Source organism: Helicoverpa zea, chromosome 2 (genome assembly GCF_022581195.2).
Source record: "Helicoverpa zea isolate HzStark_Cry1AcR chromosome 2, ilHelZeax1.1, whole genome shotgun sequence".
NCBI lineage: Eukaryota > Metazoa > Arthropoda > Insecta > Lepidoptera > Noctuidae > Helicoverpa > Helicoverpa zea.
The window spans coordinates 9,841-28,049 of record NC_061453.1 but is presented as its reverse complement, the minus strand read 5'-3'; the positions used below and the strand labels follow the sequence as shown (position 1 = coordinate 28,049).

The 18,209-nt window shown below is 46.7% G+C and overlaps 2 protein-coding genes across 2 annotated transcripts in view; one reads left to right on the top strand and one right to left on the bottom strand.

Moving 5' to 3' along the window:
* Positions 1–4,740, top strand: part of LOC124639805 (FMRFamide receptor-like) — a 41,406-nt gene extending 36,666 nt beyond the window's left edge. Inside the window, exon 3 of the mRNA XM_047177284.1 lies at positions 3,064–4,740. Coding sequence (XP_047033240.1) covers positions 3,126–4,397 — 1,272 coding nt within the window. The 5' untranslated portion in view covers positions 3,064–3,125 and the 3' untranslated portion in view covers positions 4,398–4,740. The remainder of the gene's footprint in view (positions 1–3,063) is intronic.
* On the bottom strand, positions 113–2,150 carry LOC124639812 (trypsin, alkaline B-like). Its single transcript, XM_047177296.1, has 3 exons — positions 1,571–2,150; positions 1,321–1,495; positions 113–569 (listed from the first exon to the last, which is right to left on the bottom strand). Exons 1-3 carry the CDS (start codon positions 1,915–1,917, stop codon positions 141–143), a joined length of 951 nt encoding a protein of 316 aa, XP_047033252.1. The 5' UTR covers positions 1,918–2,150; the 3' UTR covers positions 113–140.
* Positions 4,741–18,209: the final 13,469 nt, after the last annotated feature.

Sequence of the window (18,209 nt, the reverse complement as noted above, 5' to 3'; positions counted from 1 at the left end):
CTGGCGGTCATTCCTTCCTCCGGCCCCTTTATCTAATTAATTATCAGAGGATTTTCCAAGTGATCCGTTTCGCTGGTCGTGCAATAAAACAGCGAAACTATTTAGGGTTTTTATTGTTTGAGCAGACTCGTAGAGTCGGCCTACCGAGCGGGCCAGGCGAGCAGCGGCGCGGCGAGCGCGAGCGCGGCGAGTCGTGGCGAGGTGGCGGCGCTCTCGCCTATCTTGCGCATGCGCAGCGCCGCCTCCGTGTCGTAGATGGTGGCGTTGATGAGGTCCGCGTAGTTGTAGAGCGCCGTGAAGACGCTGGTGGCGCCGTCGGCGGGGTCGAGGCGCGCGCCGGCGCACTCGAGCGGGCCCATGGAGGTGACGGCCACCTGCGCGCCGCGGTACAGCACGGGCCCGCCCGAGTCGCCCGAGCACACGCCGCGCGCGCTGCTGCCCGCCCGCGCGCCGCCCACGCCGCACACGCAGTGGAACCACGCGCCGCGCTCGCACCACACCAGCCGCAGCCGCACCTCGAACAGCTCCTCACCCAGCGACGACTTCTCCGTGCGCCCGTAGCCCAGCACCTGCGCACACGCTCGCTGCTGCACCACTGCTCCCAATTACATTACGACAGGAAATACATCAAAATATACATAATTCTATGCACATACATACATATGTTCATAGTCTGTTAGTTACTACTTAGCTTCTATAAGAAAAAACCACAGACTAATATGGTCTGTTATATTCATGTGCGCGGGTATTTCCCTCGCTATTATTTACTTTCTCGCTGTCAGCTTATCATGTGCCTAGCCTTTTCCCAACTACGTTGGGGTCGGCTTCCAGTCTTACCGGATTCAGCCGAGTACCAGTGTTTTACAAGAAGCTTCTCAGCCCAGTTACCCGGGCAATCCGATATCCCTTGGTAAGACTGGTTGTCACACTTACTGGCTTGTGAATACCAATGATGGCTGCCAAAGATGTTCTATGACTGACGGGACTTACTGTTTAATGTGCCCTCCGAAACACGGTCATTTGTGACCAAGATATACTTAGTATATCTTGCCTGAACAAACTGTACCCACTAGACCTCCACGCCTGGTGCTGTCAGCTCATATTGTAATTGTAGCGTATGCGAGTAAGGCACGCGCAGTTTACCTACAGCTATAATGTTACTGAGCTGCCGCTGATAGCTTACACATCTGTGTTGATTTCTCTATTTTGCAGTAATTACTTACAAAAGAAAACTTACAATGTTAGCAATACACAAGACAATGACTTCTTGTCTAGGGGTATATCTTGTCATTATCAGTAGATTAAATTATTTGTCGTCACCTGTACTTCCTCGTTCTTCAAGTCGACGGGGTTATAGAGGCGCATGGCGGCCATAGGGTCGAGCTTGGGCGCGGAGGCGAGGCTCATGTCGCTGCGCGTGCGCACCAGCCCCACGTCGTGGTGCAGCAGCGTCACGTCCACGCCGCGGCCCTCGTCCTCCTGCACCACCTGGTACCTGCGGACAGACGAGCGCGCTCAGTGTGCTGGCGGGCCGGGGGCGGCCTCAGTGCCGGCGGGGAGGGGCACGTACCCCGGGTGCCGGTAGAGGTAGTGCACGGCGGAGACGTCGCCCTCTGGAGAGGAGGGGCGGCGCGCGTTGTACTTGACGTAGGCGATGTGCGGCGAGACGCAGTGCGCCGCCGTGAGCGCCCAGCGCGGCGCCACCACGGCCGCGGAGCAGCGCGCCGTCCAGTAGCGGTCCAGCAGCACGCAGGCCGCGGGGTAGGCGCCCAGCGTGGTGGCCGCGCCGCCGAACACGCGCCGCGTCTCGCCCGCGCCGCGCCCGCCCCGCTCCATGCTGCGGTAGAACGCATAGCGACTGCCGTTCCGGGCCGCGCCCGCGCCCGCCAGCCACGCCAACACCAGCACCGCTAGCATCGCTTAGCGCCTCGCACTTGCTGCCCCACGCATCCTCTTCAGCAAATGCTAGCGAGCACTGCTTGTCACCCGCTGACGTTTGTCACTCGCTTCAAATTATTTATGCCACAGCCGACAAATGAGATCGGCCAGCACATGGAAATATTCTTTATGGAATGAAACAGGAGAGCACCTGAACACCTTAATGATATAAATGAAGTGTAAATTCGGATATATAAATACGAATGTCTGAATTCATGTATTAAAGACAGCAGACAGGTGGTGCCCAGGAGACGAATATAGGCTACTTAATGTGTGACGGGAGCTCGGGGAGCCACTCCGGTTACCGGGGGACGCGGTCAACCTGCGGGTGGAAGATAATGTTTGTGTGTTGCTTTTAGGAGTGCTTTAAATAAAAATTAAAGGCCGATCCTTCAATAATACTACACGAATACAGATAGAACTATACCGTATTCACGGCGCCATGAGCCAAATGGTAAACAAACCATAAAAAGGGTTCTTTATAAGTCACGATTGAAGTAATGACCATCTATACTAACATTATAAAGAGGAAAGCTTTGTTTGTTTGTTTGGTTCTAATGGATGAACTCAAAAACTACTGGACCGATTTTAAATATTCTTTCACCACTAGAAAGCTATATTATCTGCGAGTAACATAGGCTATATTTTATCCCGGTGCGGGGAGTAGCTCCCACGGGACGCGGGTGAAAACGGCTATATTTTATAAAAATAACTACGGAAGTAATACGTAAAATATTTTCTTAATTTTAATGAAATATGTATTTAATCGTTTACATGTAAAAGAACCTAGAAGACTTGACTGTCAAACATAGAAACCAACTAAATTGTAGACCATTGATATTGCGAACATTTTACATAAAAATGTGACGTTTCGTCATCGGTCGGGTTATACCTGCCATCTTGAAAAAGTGTAATTCTTTGTTTACATTTTGGCCCACGGCTCGGTGAATAGAGTATAGTATACGTAGGTTTACCTCTAGAGTTTGGTATATAACAAAATAGGTTTTTTTTTTTTAATTGTTATCGTTCTTGTCGGGATAAGGTTATATGAGAGGTATATAATAATAAAAAAATTCGCAATAAAACACAGCAGAACGTCAGGCTTACTATAGCATGTTGTTGCAGGCTCGAGGGCGCGGAGAGCGCGGGCGGCGCGCGGGGCGCGGCGGGCGCGGCGCGCGCGGGCCATGAGCAACGCGTCGGAGGCGGATGCGCCGGACGCGGGCTGCGACTCGGACGCGGGCGTGGCGCCGGCCGACCAGCTGTTCCGCTTCGTGGTGCACGGCGTGCTGCTGAACGCCATCGGCGCGGCCGGCCTGCTGGGCAACGCGCTGGCCGTGCTGGTGCTGTCGCGCCCGCAGATGCGCTCCTCCATCAACTGCCTGCTGGTGGGGCTGGCGGCCTGCGACACCGTGCTCATCCTCACCTCTGTGCTGCTGTTCGGCCTGACCGCCGTGTTCCCGTACACGGGCCGGCTGCGCTACTACTACTACCACGTGTGCCCGCACATCACGCCCTACGCCTACCCCATCGCCAACGCGGCGCAGACCATGTCGGTGTACCTGACGCTCATCGTGACGGTGGAGCGCTGGGTGGCGGTGTGCCACCCCTTCCGCGCCAAGGCGCTGTGCACGTCGTCGCGCGCGCGCTGGTACGTGCTGGGCACGGCCGCCTTCGCGCTCGCCTATAACGCGCCCAAGTTCTTCGAGGCGGAGGTGGTGCAGCGCTACGTGGACGGCGAGCCGGTGTACTGCGTCACCGCTGACCTGAGCTTCCGCACCGACTCCTACATCGTGGTGTACATCCACTCCATGTACATGATCGTCATGTACATCGTGCCGTTCTCCGCGCTGGCCGCGCTGAACGCGTGCATCGTGCGGCAGGTGCGGCGCGCGCAGGCCGAGCGCGCGCGGCTGTCGCGGGTGCAGCGCCGGGAGCTGGGGCTGGCCACCATGCTGCTGGTGGTCGTGCTCGTCTTCTTCCTGTGCAACCTGCTGCCGCTCGTCACCAACTCCTTCGAGGTGTTCCTCGGCGACCAATTCGACAAATTGGACCCACTCGTCAAGACGAGCAACCTGCTGGTGACTATCAACAGCAGCGTCAATTTTGTTATTTACGTTATATTTGGTGAAAAGTTTAAGCGAGTGTTCTTGAAAATGTTCTGTGGCGGAGCAATGAGGCCGCGCGGCGGCACGCGGGACTCCCCGGAGCACACGCGCGACGACTCGTTCGCGTCGTGCGGCGAGCGCGTGTCGCTGCGCCTCGTGCGCAACGGCACGCTGCGGCGCTCGGAGGCGCGCGGCTCGCGGGGCGGCGCGGGGGGTGCGGGCGGCGTGGGAGGGGGCCGCGCGCGGCGCGCTGCCTCGCCCGCGCCCACGGTGTACTACCCCGCGCCGGCCACGGAGCTGTCGAGCGCGTCGGACTCGCGCTGGGGCGGCGGCGCGCGCGCGCACTTCTAACAGCGCTCGCTGGCGCCGCCCGCCGCCGCGCACATCCCCTCCCGCGCCGCCTGACACCAGCGACCCGCCTCTGCACATTTTCTGTGATGTGAGTTAAGACAAACTGGTGATGACGGAATATGACTACTTGGACCATCTCATGTACATTTGTGTAAATATAAAATTTAGACTTGTCTTAGGATGACGGCTACGAATTATACCTCGTAATGTAAAAAAATTGAAGTGTTTGTAAATAAAGTAGTTACAATAAGATGCGGTGGTATGTCCAGGACGTATCGTATGCGCCGCTGCGCCGGTGCCACTCATTGCATTAAGCTCTAATAATAAAATGTCATTAAATGTCTTCGTGAGTTATATTTTTGTGACAGCCCTCGGTGATTTCCTCCGCTATTTCGTAAGATTATCAAAGAAGTACGTTTTTGGAGTAACAGTAAAGAGATCGATTGAAGTAAAGATATACTAATAAGGTACATACTAAAAACGACAAAGCGGGCTACAATACAATACAAATAATAATAAACTGCCAGCCCAAAAGAATTACGCAATTAATATAACAAAAGGTTAAAAATGCTAAACCCTATAAAAAGCAAAAAAAAAATGTTTAACACTACGTAAGTACCAACTAAAGCATGTCAGACTAACTACTCGGGACATGGTGGCTTCACTGGCTTCATGTCGGAGGCATAACCGCTAGTTTTGAACTGCAACTAGTCGGGTACCCGTTTGTATAATCTTTACACTTTTTACCACGCTTTCTTTCATCAAACTAAATATCCAAATTATTTTGTAAGTTTTAGTGCGTGCTAAAAGCGTGTATTTTAGTTTTTTAAACTATTATTTTTATTTTATACCTAAATCATAGGGCAGCATTTCAAATAGACAATCCACCACCTTGGGACGGGCGCCGTGTCGGATTTAGGTCACGTGATTATTTCTAGCGTTTCCCATTGAGCAAATCCTTTCATTTTATACCCATTTCTTTTTATTTATATCATGGGAGTGCATTTCAAATAGCCTGTAGGTACGCCATCTTCGACGCCCGCAATATTGCATTAATTTTTTTGTATTTCTGACAGCAAACCCTTTTATTTGATACCCATCCATATCATGGTGGTGGATTTCAAACAGCCAACCCGCCATATTGGAGAAGCCGCCATATTGGATTTTTAATGACGTTTCTGAGCTAGTCATATATTGTCATCAGAACTCGCGTATGCAAAATTTCGGAAGGAATAATTAAAAAACTATGCATCCAAAAATTCATCTGCATCACTGTCAGCGGGGATAGTGCCCAAAAGGCTGGCTGCATTGCCACGCAGAATGGGAATGGCAATTTAAGATTGGTCCCGTATGAAACGTGGCTCGAGGTTTAATTACCGATCAGTATTTATGTAATTAAATAGATATTGAAAATCCTACTTAATATTATAAATGCGAAATAATATTATAAAGTCCGTTTGTTCTGCTACGCTTTTACGCAAGAGCTACTCTACAGATCATCATGAAACCTTGTACATATATTCTTGGTGGTACAAGAATGACCCTAGGATACTTTATATTTAATAAAAAAAATCACTCGGGATGTGGGTGAAACCGCGGGGAACAGCTATTATTTATAATAAAGTTACCACTACGGTAACTGTCCATCATCATCCTCCGAAACTTTTTCCCAACTACGTTGGGGTCGGCTTCCAGTCTGACCGGATGCAGCTGAGTACCAGTGTTCTACAAGGAGCGACTGCCTATCTGAACTCGTCAACCCAGTTACCCGGGCAACCCAATACTCCTTGGTTAAAGACTGGTGTCAGACTTTCTGGCTTCTGACAACCCGTAACGACTGCCAAGGATGTTCAATGACAGCCGGGACCTACAGTTTAAAGTGCCATCCGAAACACAGTCATTGGTATCAAGGATACCTACTTAGACAAGCTTATAAAGTTGCATTGTTGGTATTTGCCTGACCCGGAATCTTGAGAGGTTGGTTCTTTACCCACTAGGCCACCTCGACCAGTCAGTAAACCGGGGCCCGATTCTCCTAATTTTACTTAAGCAACATACGATTTACGTTCGACTGCGATCCAATCCCGACTCGATTACGATTGAAACGTATGTGGCATTTCGCTATTTTTTCTTTGAAATAAACGTTTTTTATCCTTTTCTGTCATTCAATAATTAATAATTTTGGCTGCAAATGATTAACTATTGCAATATGATTGTAGAGCAAACTACCGTATAGACCAAAATTACCAAAATAGCAGACCAATCGCAAACCAATCGAATGTCGTTGGAATACGATTGGTCTTATATTAGTAGCAGAATGCCCGATATGGGTAAAACTGCTATTGCGATCATATTGCGATTCGATTTCTATTCGATTTTTACATTATTAACTTAGGAGAATCGGGCCCCCGGTTTCGCGTTGCCGCCGTGCCTACTATGACGACTGTGACCAAAGACTATAAAACCACACTGTGACCGTACAATCATAATTTACATATTCAGTTGTCGAGTTAATACATATTCAGTATTTTACATATTCAGTTGTCGAGTTCCCTCGACCTTCTCCGGTCTCCATCATCAGGTCAGCTCCAAACCTTCACAGTTGCAAAGGTCTCGTCAATACAAATAATATAAGCCCAAACACGAGGAAGTTTACATACTCAGTTGTCGGGTTCCCTCAACCTTCTCTCGTCTCCATCGTCAAGTCAGCTCCAAACCTTCACTGTTATCAGACGATCCCTGGGGAGCGTCTGACAGTATACTGTAGTTTGAGGATTGAAAGCCATTGACTTAATCGGAAGCGAAGTAAGCACCGAAGAGATTACAAATTTCAGAGCTATCGGGTGTGACTTTTCGTTGTATGATGCAGGAAGGATAAATAATGCAGATAACATCATCGTTATTTATCATCATCATCACCATCATCATCGTCATTATCATCACTATCATCTTCAACACTGTCATCATCAGCATCATCGTCATCGTCATCGTAGTGATCACCACCATCATCATCATCATCGGACTATGTGCAACTGATAAATTACCAAAACTCAAAATTGACAAATCTGAAAAATTACCAAATCTGAATTATTACGAAGGGAATTGGGGAAGTTCCCTCCCCTAGTCAATGGACCCGAGGTGATGGCGCGCGTGGTGTCGGCATTAGCCGGTAAGAGTCCGTGACACCCCTGCGCCGTTCTCCAAGAAGAGCTCAGGGTTAGGTTAGGTTAGCTCAGGGTTAGGTTAGGTTAGCTCAGGGTTAGGTTAGGTTAGCTCAGGGTTAGGTTAGGTTAGCTCAGGGTTAGGTTAGGTTAGGTTAGCTCAGGGTTAGGTTAGGTTAGGTTAGCTCAGGGTTAGGTTAGGTTAGGTTAGCTCAGGGTTAGGTTAGGTTTTTTTTTTTTTTTTTTTTTTTTTATTGAACTTTGTTTTCATTTTTGTGAAGATGTTGTTTTACAATGTTATTGGCGACGGCAGCTCCCGCGATTTGATACGTTTGCTGCCGTAACCCAAGATGTCGCAAGTTGTTTTGTATTCTTTTATGGGAGAAGAGTAATATATATTCGGTATTTATAGTATTTTTATAGATAGAATAGATAAATATACAAATAATGAGAGATAATAACTTTAAGTACCATTGTAGGCTTTAAGATTAGAATATATGTGTCGCACGAGCTCCGTATAACTTGCCAGCGCTTCCTCTTTCTTAAGTAGTTCTGGCAAGCTATACGGGTCAATGTCATAGTACGCGCACAGCGACTCATGGCGCATTCGCCCCGCAGCGAACCTCGGACAATCTGTCAGCAGATGCGTCACTGTCTGGGGTGTACTGGTGTTACAGGGACAGCAGTCATCCGGAGTGATGTGGAATCGACGTAGGTACGTTTTATGGAAGCCGTGGTTGGTGAGTATTTGTGTTGTATGGAAGTGAATGTCTGTATGTTTTCGGAATTGTTTGATGTCGGTAAGATTTGGGAAAATATTTTTGGTGTGCTGTCCTTGTTCGCTGGATGAATAGCGTGCCTGCCAAAGGTCCAGGCTTTGCATGCGGAGTTTATGTTTTACATATGAAATTGGGAAAGAGCTGTAGTCTGGGGTTTTGTGAAGCTGAGTCGCCAGTTTTGCCGCGGCGTCGGCAGCCTCATTGCCGACATTGCCCCTGTGTGCCTTGACCCATTTTAATGTGATCTGTTTTGTTTCGCGATGCGTGTGTATAATTTTGTGTATCTGTGTGACGAGTGGATGTGTGTTGCTTCTGTCTGCTATTGCTAGTAGTGAAGATTGGGAGTCTGTGTAGATGACGGTCCTTTGATATTTGCGAGTCGCCCATTTGCAGGCCTCCAAGATGGCGAAAAGCTCAGCCTGGAAGACCGTGCAAGAGTCGTGTAGTTTAAGTTTTTTAGTTATGGTCGGTTGTTCTGAGCCACCTGGGTCAAAGCACACAAAAGCAGCTCCCACAGCACCACTGTCCAGCTTGCTGCCGTCGGTATATATTTGGTGCGTTTCGTCCGTTTCTTGGTGGTCTACATGGGATTTAGTGATTCTCAAAGCTGGGTGCAGTAGTTCGCGTACAGGTGTGGGACGCTCCAGCAGAATATCTTCTGGTAGAAAGGGAGTGGTATTGGTAAGGCGAGTTTGCTCGATTTGATGTACCTCGAGGACTCTGAGGTCAAGTGGAATGAGCTGCGCCAGCGCCAGTGCAGCGTTAGTGGACACTGTCCTGAAGGCGCGGATGGCCTTTAGCGCGAAGCCTCGTTGCAGGCTGGCCAGATCCTTGCGTGCGCTCTTCTGCCTTGCCACTTGACCCCATATTCCCGCAGCGTAGGTGATGATCGGCTCGATGACATGCAGGTATATGGTGCGTGTGTTTTCGGGGTGTGTGCCCCAGGTTGGCCTCGCGTAGATACACAGTTTGTTGTAAATGCGCGAGGCCTTACCTAGCACGTATTTTAGGTGTCTTTTGAATAAGAGCTTTTCATCAATGATGATGCCCAGCAATTTAATTTCAGGCACGAATGCCAAGTCCGTGCCGTCCATGTGGAGCTGCACGGACTTGGCCTTCGGCGTGAAAGCAATGACTTGTGTCTTCGCTGGGCCAAAATTGAGTTTAACTTTAGTACCCCAGTTACTGATTTCGGACAGGACGGTATTTGACATGGTCTGCAGTTCTTCATTATTGTCCGCGGTGACTATGAGGAGGACATCATCCGCAAAGGCCTGCATGTGGCATCCCGCTGGCAGCTGCATGTCTAGGAGGTCATCCAAGATCATGTTCCACAAAACAGGGCCACACGCAGACCCCTGTATGCACCCCTTAGTGAGTTTCTTGCATACCCGCACTCCGGCGTGATCTAACGTGACAACTCGGTCCCTGACGTAGTCCTTGATGAGCCCGTAGATGTTGTTGGGCACATCAAGGTTGGCCAGACGTTGGAAGAGTGCAGGCCACCAAGCGTTGTCAAACGCCGCCCTGATGTCTAAAGAGACCGCGATAACCAGTTTTTTCTGTTCTTTTGCGTGACGGATGAAATTCAACGCGGTGTGAACGGCTAAAGTCGTGTTCTTCTGTTGCCGAAAACCAAACTGGTTGTTATTTAATTTGTTCTCCGACTCCGCTTTATGGATAACTCTTTTGATGAATAATTTCTCCAGTAGCTTCCCGAAGACTGGCAGCAGGCCTATGGGTCGAAAAGATTTGAGGTCTGTATGGTCGTCTTTGCCCGGTTTGGGAATGATTTTTACATAGGCCTCCTTCCACGCTCCGGGAAAGTACCGGAGAGAAAGACACCTATTAAGAATATCCGTCATGAGACGGGGGTATATTTTTGTGAAGTGTAAGCAAATGTCAGATGTTAGGTTGTCCAATCCGGGAGCTTTTCTCGGGTTTATGGAGTTTAGTTGCTCAAGCACCTCTTCCTCCGTGAAGGGGAGATCATCCGGGGTGTTCATGGAATAGTTGTTGAAGTGTGTGCGCAGCTGTCTTTGCTCTGGAGTTTGGTCCAGTGAATCATCGGGGTAGAAGTGCTTGAGCAAGGCGTTTGCAGTCTCTTCTGCATCAGCCGTATACCTATCTCCTATTTTTAGTGTGGTGGGAGGTCTTCTCGGTGCCGTTTCCTTAAGGAGGCGATTGGTGAGGGACCAGACGTTCTCTCTGGTTTGTAGCTCGCAGAACTTACGGAAGCTTTCGGTGGATGCGCTTTTCATTTCATCACTATACTGCTTCTTTTTGATGACCTGTTCCTCAAGCAGGGCATCAAGGGGCTGGCCAGATAGTTTTGCCGAGTGAATTTGCCGGTGAAGGCTTATGACTTCCCCCTTGAGCCGCTGTAGCGTATCGCTCCACCATGGAGGCTTCTGCTTGGCTTTTCCACTTCTGATGGGCATCGTTTCCTTGCAGCAATCTCGTATCAACGATGTTATACGACTGATGAGAGCCTCGAGTTGTTCCTTGTCTAGAGTGCTGACGTCGCTATCGAGTATGTCGGAAAGTGCCACCTCTTGCAGCACGGCATCCCTGAATGCTGCCCAGTCCGCTTTTTCGGTGTTAAACATGAAAGTTGAGACGTTGCCTGTACCAGATGATGTTGGTTTCTCTGTGTTTATGTGAAACTCTATGGCATTATGCTGTGACGTGGTGCAGCATTCAAGGTTGACCCTCCACTCTCCGACCATATCGAAGGCTTGGCCGGACGCTAATGTCACGTCTATGATAGACGATCGATCGCGCCCGTGCGTCACCGTCTCGAATGTCGGAGTGTCGCCAGTGTTGCAGATGAACATGTCATTAGTGTGTGCTAATTCCATTAAGTCGTTGCCTCTCGGATTTGATCTAGTGCTTCCCCATGCTGGGTGCCAGCCGTTGAAGTCACCTCCAAGTATGCACTTGTAGCGCGATGTAGCTTTGAGAAAGTAGTCGATGGCTGCTAGCGTGGACGATGTATCGTCGTTAGGTTCCACATAAGCGGATCCTAGGTACAATTTCTGATGACCGGTCTTGAGTTGGATGACGCATAGATTGGCAGTCGATAGACTGGACTCTCCCAAAACCACAGCGCGCCCCTGCTTCACAAGAATGCACGCTTTGACGTTAGACCCCCTCGAGTACTGGAAGATGTCTATTCCGGAAATCGGCTTCACCTCTTTGCCAGAACCTATATATGGCTCGGACAACAAGGCGATGTCGTATTGGCCATTATAAAAATATGTAAAAAATTCGTGAAGACTATTTTTAGATCGATCAATGTTACACTGTAAAATTTTAATACGTTTATTGTCCATAATCAGTACGGTTAATAATTTTGTTTTTGACTGTTTTCACTCGAGGGCAGTTGTTGGAGGTGGCCATGTGTCCGACGTCATGGGTAGTTTTAAATTTGGTGTTATGCTGCAAGCAGTTGTAGCACTTGGGTGCGCCTTTCTTCTCGCGCAGAGGGCAGCTGCTGGTGTTGTGCCCCTCTTCCGAGCAGTAAGAGCAGGGTGCCTGTGTCGCGGTACATTTTGCTTTAATGTGACCGAACTGCAGGCATTTCCTGCATTGGAGGAATGTGGAGAAGTCTTCTGCGTGTACCCGTTGGTAATCCACGCAGACGCGCCCCATGTCTATTATTTTGCGCCATATGGCGGGCTTGGCGATAAGGACGGCGTTGTACAATTTAGGGTTGCGGTTATTTCGCTTGAATGCGAGCCTCAGGTCATCACTGTCAACAGCGAGGGCAGTCAGCTCTTCATTTTGGCCGCGGATGACGTCGACCAGCTCTTCCGATGGCGTGTCCAATGATATTCCCTTGAGAATAATCATTGGTCTCAGTAGCTTGGCCGGTTCAGCAGTGAGTTGTGAGGACTTTTCTAGCTTTTTGAGGGTTTCGTCGCGCTGTTGTTCAGTCTCGAACTCCACTCGTAACTTATTATTGGACACGGCCTGTATTCTAGACGGTGCGTACGAAGTGGTGCGGAAACTGACTGCGTTCTTGAACGACTGTACTACGTCCTGACGTGTTTGGGACGTGCTGTCGCCCTGCGGCGCAACGATGAGAGCAGGTTTGTTAGGTGGAGGTGGTTTAGAGACTGGACGAGGAGCCGGGGCGCTAGCCGCCTGCGCGTAACTTCTGGGCAACGGTGCGGGAGTGAGTGGTGTCGCGATCGTGGCGAGGTGCTTGCTAAGCTCCTCGCGCACGCATGTAGCTATTTCCTGTCGCAGGTTTCCGTCTTGGGTCGCGCAGATTTCCTGCGGGGCGGAAAAGGTGGGTATTTTAGCGGCCACGCACCGAATCTCATTTGCCGCAGAACTTATGAGTCGCTTGTTGGCTGTCGTGACGCTTTTCCCTTCGGCAATAGCAGCCGCAATGCACTCCGCGAGTTTGTTTAACGTGCTTATGCACGACTCGGTGCTAGTGGCATCTGCTGCTGTTGCCGGGAGAGACAAGACTTCGCCGCTAGACGGCGCCATCGCGGTGTCCACAAGAGTTTTCACCGGTTCACGCGCTGTGGAACTCTGGGCGGGACCGAATACAAGGGATTTTATAGACGAGAAAATGTTTGAACGGTAGAACAGAAATTATTGAGAATAATATAAAGTAAGAAAAATTAAACGCTATTTTCAAGGTTGAGAAGGTTCCTAGTCGAGTAAAATGACGCCGGTGAGGGCAAAATTTATAGCTTCGGTACCAGGACACTCCAGGGATTATATTTCCGTAATAAAAAATTTTTAAGAAATGGGACCGAAAGTGCTCCCCTTTTCCTATACACAGCTTAAATCTGCCTAAAGGGCGGGTGGATGGGCAATTTTTTGACGTTTGGTAAGAGCTATCCGCACGTGAGTGGTGTCGTTAGAAGCGCCTCGGCGAGAGCTATCTAACGGTGTGCATATGAAAGGTAAGTGTAGTAGAATTTTTTAAAGTTATGGTCAAAAAACAGGTTTTTTAGTACTAAATTTACAACAAATTATGCAGAATTACAATTTCTATGGCGAAACTGGTGGATTCTAGGCGCACAAAGCGGTCTAGACACCAGCCCCGACAGGTAAGCAAAGTTGGATCGCTAATAAGTGAAGCTAATTAGCGCTAAACAATGGTAAAACTATTTAATCAAAAATAACGTTTATATAGGGTATGTAAGGATATAAAAGTGTATTTATTTCGCACCTAGACAGTATATAACGTGTCTAGGGGTTGGACAGAGCCAAGGTAAGATGATTAGAAGCGAAAACAACGCAGAAATACGAGGTTTTTTCCAAACGTGTCTTCAGATGTATGGCGGTTTTGTTCAGTACAGGTAAACTTCCGGTGAGTATGAAAATCGATGATAAGGCAATTTCTCACGTTTGGTAAGAGCTATCCGCACGTGAGTGGTGTCGTTAGAAGCGCCTCGGCGAGAGCTATCTAACGGTGTGCATATGAAAGGTAAGTGTAGTAGAATTTTTTAAAGTTATGGTCAAAAAACAGGTTTTTTAGTACTAAATTTACAACAAATTATGCAGAATTACAATTTCTATGGCGAAACTGGTGGATTCTAGGCGCACAAAGCGGTCTAGACACCAGCCCCGACAGGTAAGCAAAGTTGGATCGCTAATAAGTGAAGCTAATTAGCGCTAAACAATGGTAAAACTATTTAATCAAAAATAACGTTTATATAGGGTATGTAAGGATATAAAAGTGTATTTATTTCGCACCTAGACAGTATATAACGTGTCTAGGGGTTGGACAGAGCCAAGGTAAGATGATTAGAAGCGAAAACAACGCAGAAATACGAGGTTTTTTCCAAACGTGTCTTCAGATGTATGGCGGTTTTGTTCAGTACAGGTAAACTTCCGGTGAGTATGAAAATCGATGATAAGGCAATTTCTCACGTTTGGTAAGAGCTATCCGCACGTGAGTGGTGTCGTTAGAAGCGCCTCGGCGAGAGCTATCTAACGGTGTGCATATGAAAGGTAAGTGTAGTAGAATTTTTTAAAGTTATGGTCAAAAAACAGGTTTTTTAGTACTAAATTTACAACAAATTATGCAGAATTACAATTTCTATGGCGAAACTGGTGGATTCTAGGCGCACAAAGCGGTCTAGACACCAGCCCCGACAGGTAAGCAAAGTTGGATCGCTAATAAGTGAAGCTAATTAGCGCTAAACAATGGTAAAACTATTTAATCAAAAATAACGTTTATATAGGGTATGTAAGGATATAAAAGTGTATTTATTTCGCACCTAGACAGTATATAACGTGTCTAGGGGTTGGACAGAGCCAAGGTAAGATGATTAGAAGCGAAAACAACGCAGAAATACGAGGTTTTTTCCAAACGTGTCTTGAGATGTATGGCGGTTTTGTTCAGTACAGGTAAACTTCCGGTGAGTATGAAAATCGATGATAAGGCAATTTCTCACGTTTGGTAAGAGCTATCCGCACGTGAGTGGTGTCGTTAGAAGCGCCTCGGCGAGAGCTATCTAACGGTGTGCATATGAAAGGTAAGTGTAGTAGAATTTTTTAAAGTTATGGTCAAAAAACAGGTTTTTTAGTACTAAATTTACAACAAATTATGCAGAATTACAATTTCTATGGCGAAACTGGTGGATTCTAGGCGCACAAAGCGGTCTAGACACCAGCCCCGACAGGTAAGCAAAGTTGGATCGCTAATAAGTGAAGCTAATTAGCGCTAAACAATGGTAAAACTATTTAATCAAAAATAACGTTTATATAGGGTATGTAAGGATATAAAAGTGTATTTATTTCGCACCTAGACAGTATATAACGTGTCTAGGGGTTGGACAGAGCCAAGGTAAGATGATTAGAAGCGAAAACAACGCAGAAATACGAGGTTTTTTCCAAACGTGTCTTCAGATGTATGGCGGTTTTGTTCAGTACAGGTAAACTTCCGGTGAGTATGAAAATCGATGATAAGGCAATTTCTCACGTTTGGTAAGAGCTATCCGCACGTGAGTGGTGTCGTTAGAAGCGCCTCGGCGAGAGCTATCTAACGGTGTGCATATGAAAGGTAAGTGTAGTAGAATTTTTTAAAGTTATGGTCAAAAAACAGGTTTTTTAGTACTAAATTTACAACAAATTATGCAGAATTACAATTTCTATGGCGAAACTGGTGGATTCTAGGCGCACAAAGCGGTCTAGACACCAGCCCCGACAGGTAAGCAAAGTTGGATCGCTAATAAGTGAAGCTAATTAGCGCTAAACAATGGTAAAACTATTTAATCAAAAATAACGTTTATATAGGGTATGTAAGGATATAAAAGTGTATTTATTTCGCACCTAGACAGTATATAACGTGTCTAGGGGTTGGACAGAGCCAAGGTAAGATGATTAGAAGCGAAAACAACGCAGAAATACGAGGTTTTTTCCAAACGTGTCTTCGTTAGGTTAGGTTAGGTTAGGTTAGGTTAGGTTAGGTTAGGTTAGGTTAGGTTAGGTTAGGTTAGGTTAGGTTAGGTTAGGTTAGGTTAGGTTAGGTTAGGTTAGGTTAGGTTAGGTTAGGTTAGGTTAGGTTAGGTTAGGTTAGGTCAGGTTAGGTTAGGTTAGGTTAGGTTAGGTTAGGTTAGGTTAGGTTAGGTTAGGTTAGGTTAGGTTAGGTTAGGTTAGGTTAGGTTAGGTTAGGTTAGGTTAGGTTAGGTTAGGTTAGGTTAGGTTAGGTTAGGTTAGGTTAGGTTAGGTTAGGTTAGGTTAGGTTAGGTTAGGTTAGGTTAGGTTAGGTTAGGTTAGGTTTTTTTTTTTTTTTTTTTTTTTTTTTTTTTTTTTTTTTTTTTTTTTTTTTTTTTTTACTGCTTTTCCCCGTTCATGAGAAAACGGGACCTTCTTATTCTGATATGTCTCATTCATACAAGTTCTCGCATTTATGCCTCTCGCACTTTCAAGCGTCATACTTTATCCTTTCATGCGTCATCGTTTTCACTGCCGGGTGGGATTCCCGCTAAGTAGGCCTGTTTCTTATTTATAGCTACAGGGAAATAATTATTACTAGGGACTTTATTTACTTCTGACAAGTAATTAGTTAATTTTTAATTTACATCTTTGTTTCCTTACAAGTCTATTGTCTTGTTTACATTTAGTTTAGTTCTTACGTACTGGGTAAGCATTTATATGTTCTATTTCTTTGTTACTATTTTTCTTAACTGCTAACATTATTTCCTTAATACTATAATAATAACATCATAACTATACTATTTTAATATGCTCTTATTTCTTAACAAGTCGACACTTTTCCTTCTTATTCTATATTCTATTTCAACTAATTTTAGACAATATAATATTAACTAAACATTTTTTTTTTTTTTTTTTTTTTTATAGATTTTCTATTCTCTAAGCAGTTACAATGTTTATTGCACTTTTTAACCTAGGATTAGAACCTATTTTGACCTTGAATTTAGCTCACTTTTAATTAATCTTGTTATTTACTTGCATCTTACTTTCGGCAATAATATATATATACATATTTTATATATATTTATTGACATATTTTCTTTGCCGTTATTTTGTTTTACTGGGTTTTTGTTTTGTTGGGTACGGTTTTTTGTGTTTTTGTATGCGTTATCATCAATATGCTCGTATATAATCATTATATAGTTTGCATATCTATGTGTATTTGTTTTTTTGTTCCCCGGTTTCCATTATTTTGCTTACTTCCTGTTCGCTTTCTCGTTTTTTGTACTCCCGGTTTGTGTTATTGCTTGTCGTGTCTGTGTGTGGTGTAGTGTGTGTTACGTACCCCACAGTTTGTGAGTTAGGGGTATGCCGTGTTTGCGCGGGCCAGGTAATCCCATTTCTGACGCACTGGGCACTGTGTGCTAAATGCGTTATGGTCGGTTCTCCGCTGCCTAGAGTGCGAGCAGTTGCAGCACTGCGGTTCGTTTCCTGCAATATAGTCTGCGCATGTTTCGCGCAGATGCGGTCCGCCGCAGTGGCTGCATCTGTCCACACTTTCGGTGCAAAATTTCCGGCCATGACCGAAGGCTAGACACTTTGTGCATTGGATGAGCGGAGTCTGGTCCTCCACCCTGATCCTTTGCAGGTCAAGATAAAGAGCCCCGGCCTCCGTCATCCTCTGCCATACTGTTGGTCTTACCTGGACCACGACGTGCGCTGTTCTGGGGTTCTTAGTCCTCTTTTTATATTTAATTTCTATTTCCTTGTCTGTTTCTTCTAGCCCCCTAAATATATTTTCGTTTTGCGAGTGTAGCGCCTTTACTATTTCTTCGTCATCACTATCTAAAAAGACGTCTTTGAGAACGACTAGCGGGTTTTTATTTTTAATTTGCGCTACCTTTAATCCCACACCTTGGCTTTCAATTTGATTTTTTACTTTTTCCAAGTCCGTCTCTGTATCGCATCCCAAGATCACGGTCTGGTTTTTGGCCTTCCTAACCTTGGTTATTCTTAAGCCAGTGGTTCTGGCATCGACCGCCTTCTTCACTCTGGCGAGTACCTCGTCGGCAGTCTCCAGACTGTCTTCGAAGGTGACCGCCATTGAGTGGAGCGCTGGCCGATGTATTTGGTGTGATGCTGCGACGCTGGCGTACGACCTGGTGATGGGTCTTTGCTCGCATATGACCATGCCTTTGGCAACCTCGATTATTTGCTCTTTGGCTGACGCGACATCACCGGCAATTCCATCGAGCTTATTACCGAGGGTATGCTGAGGCCCATGACTCTGACATCGTCGGTCGTGGTATCAACAGCCGCTCTAACCTCGTCAATTTTGTCGATGATTTTGTCGATGATGTCAGCGCCACCATCGTCGCGGAGAGCAGTTTGCTCTTCGAAAGCTGCGGTCATTTTTGACTCTAAGAGGTTAAGTCGTGTCTCCAAGTTTGTTTCAACCTGAT

Excerpts from the sequence above, each read along its gene's own strand:
- LOC124639812 (XM_047177296.1), bottom strand. The coding sequence starts at position 1,917 with ATGCTAGCGGTGCTGGTGTTGGCGTGGCTGGCGGGCGCGGGCGCGGCC. Across the intron at positions 1,496-1,570 it reads TACCTCTACCGGCACCCGGG|GTACCAGGTGGTGCAGGAGG; the intron begins GTACGTGCCCCT and ends GTCTGTCCGCAG. Across the intron at positions 570-1,320 it reads TGAAGAACGAGGAAGTACAG|GTGCTGGGCTACGGGCGCAC; the intron begins GTGACGACAAAT and ends GCGTGTGCGCAG.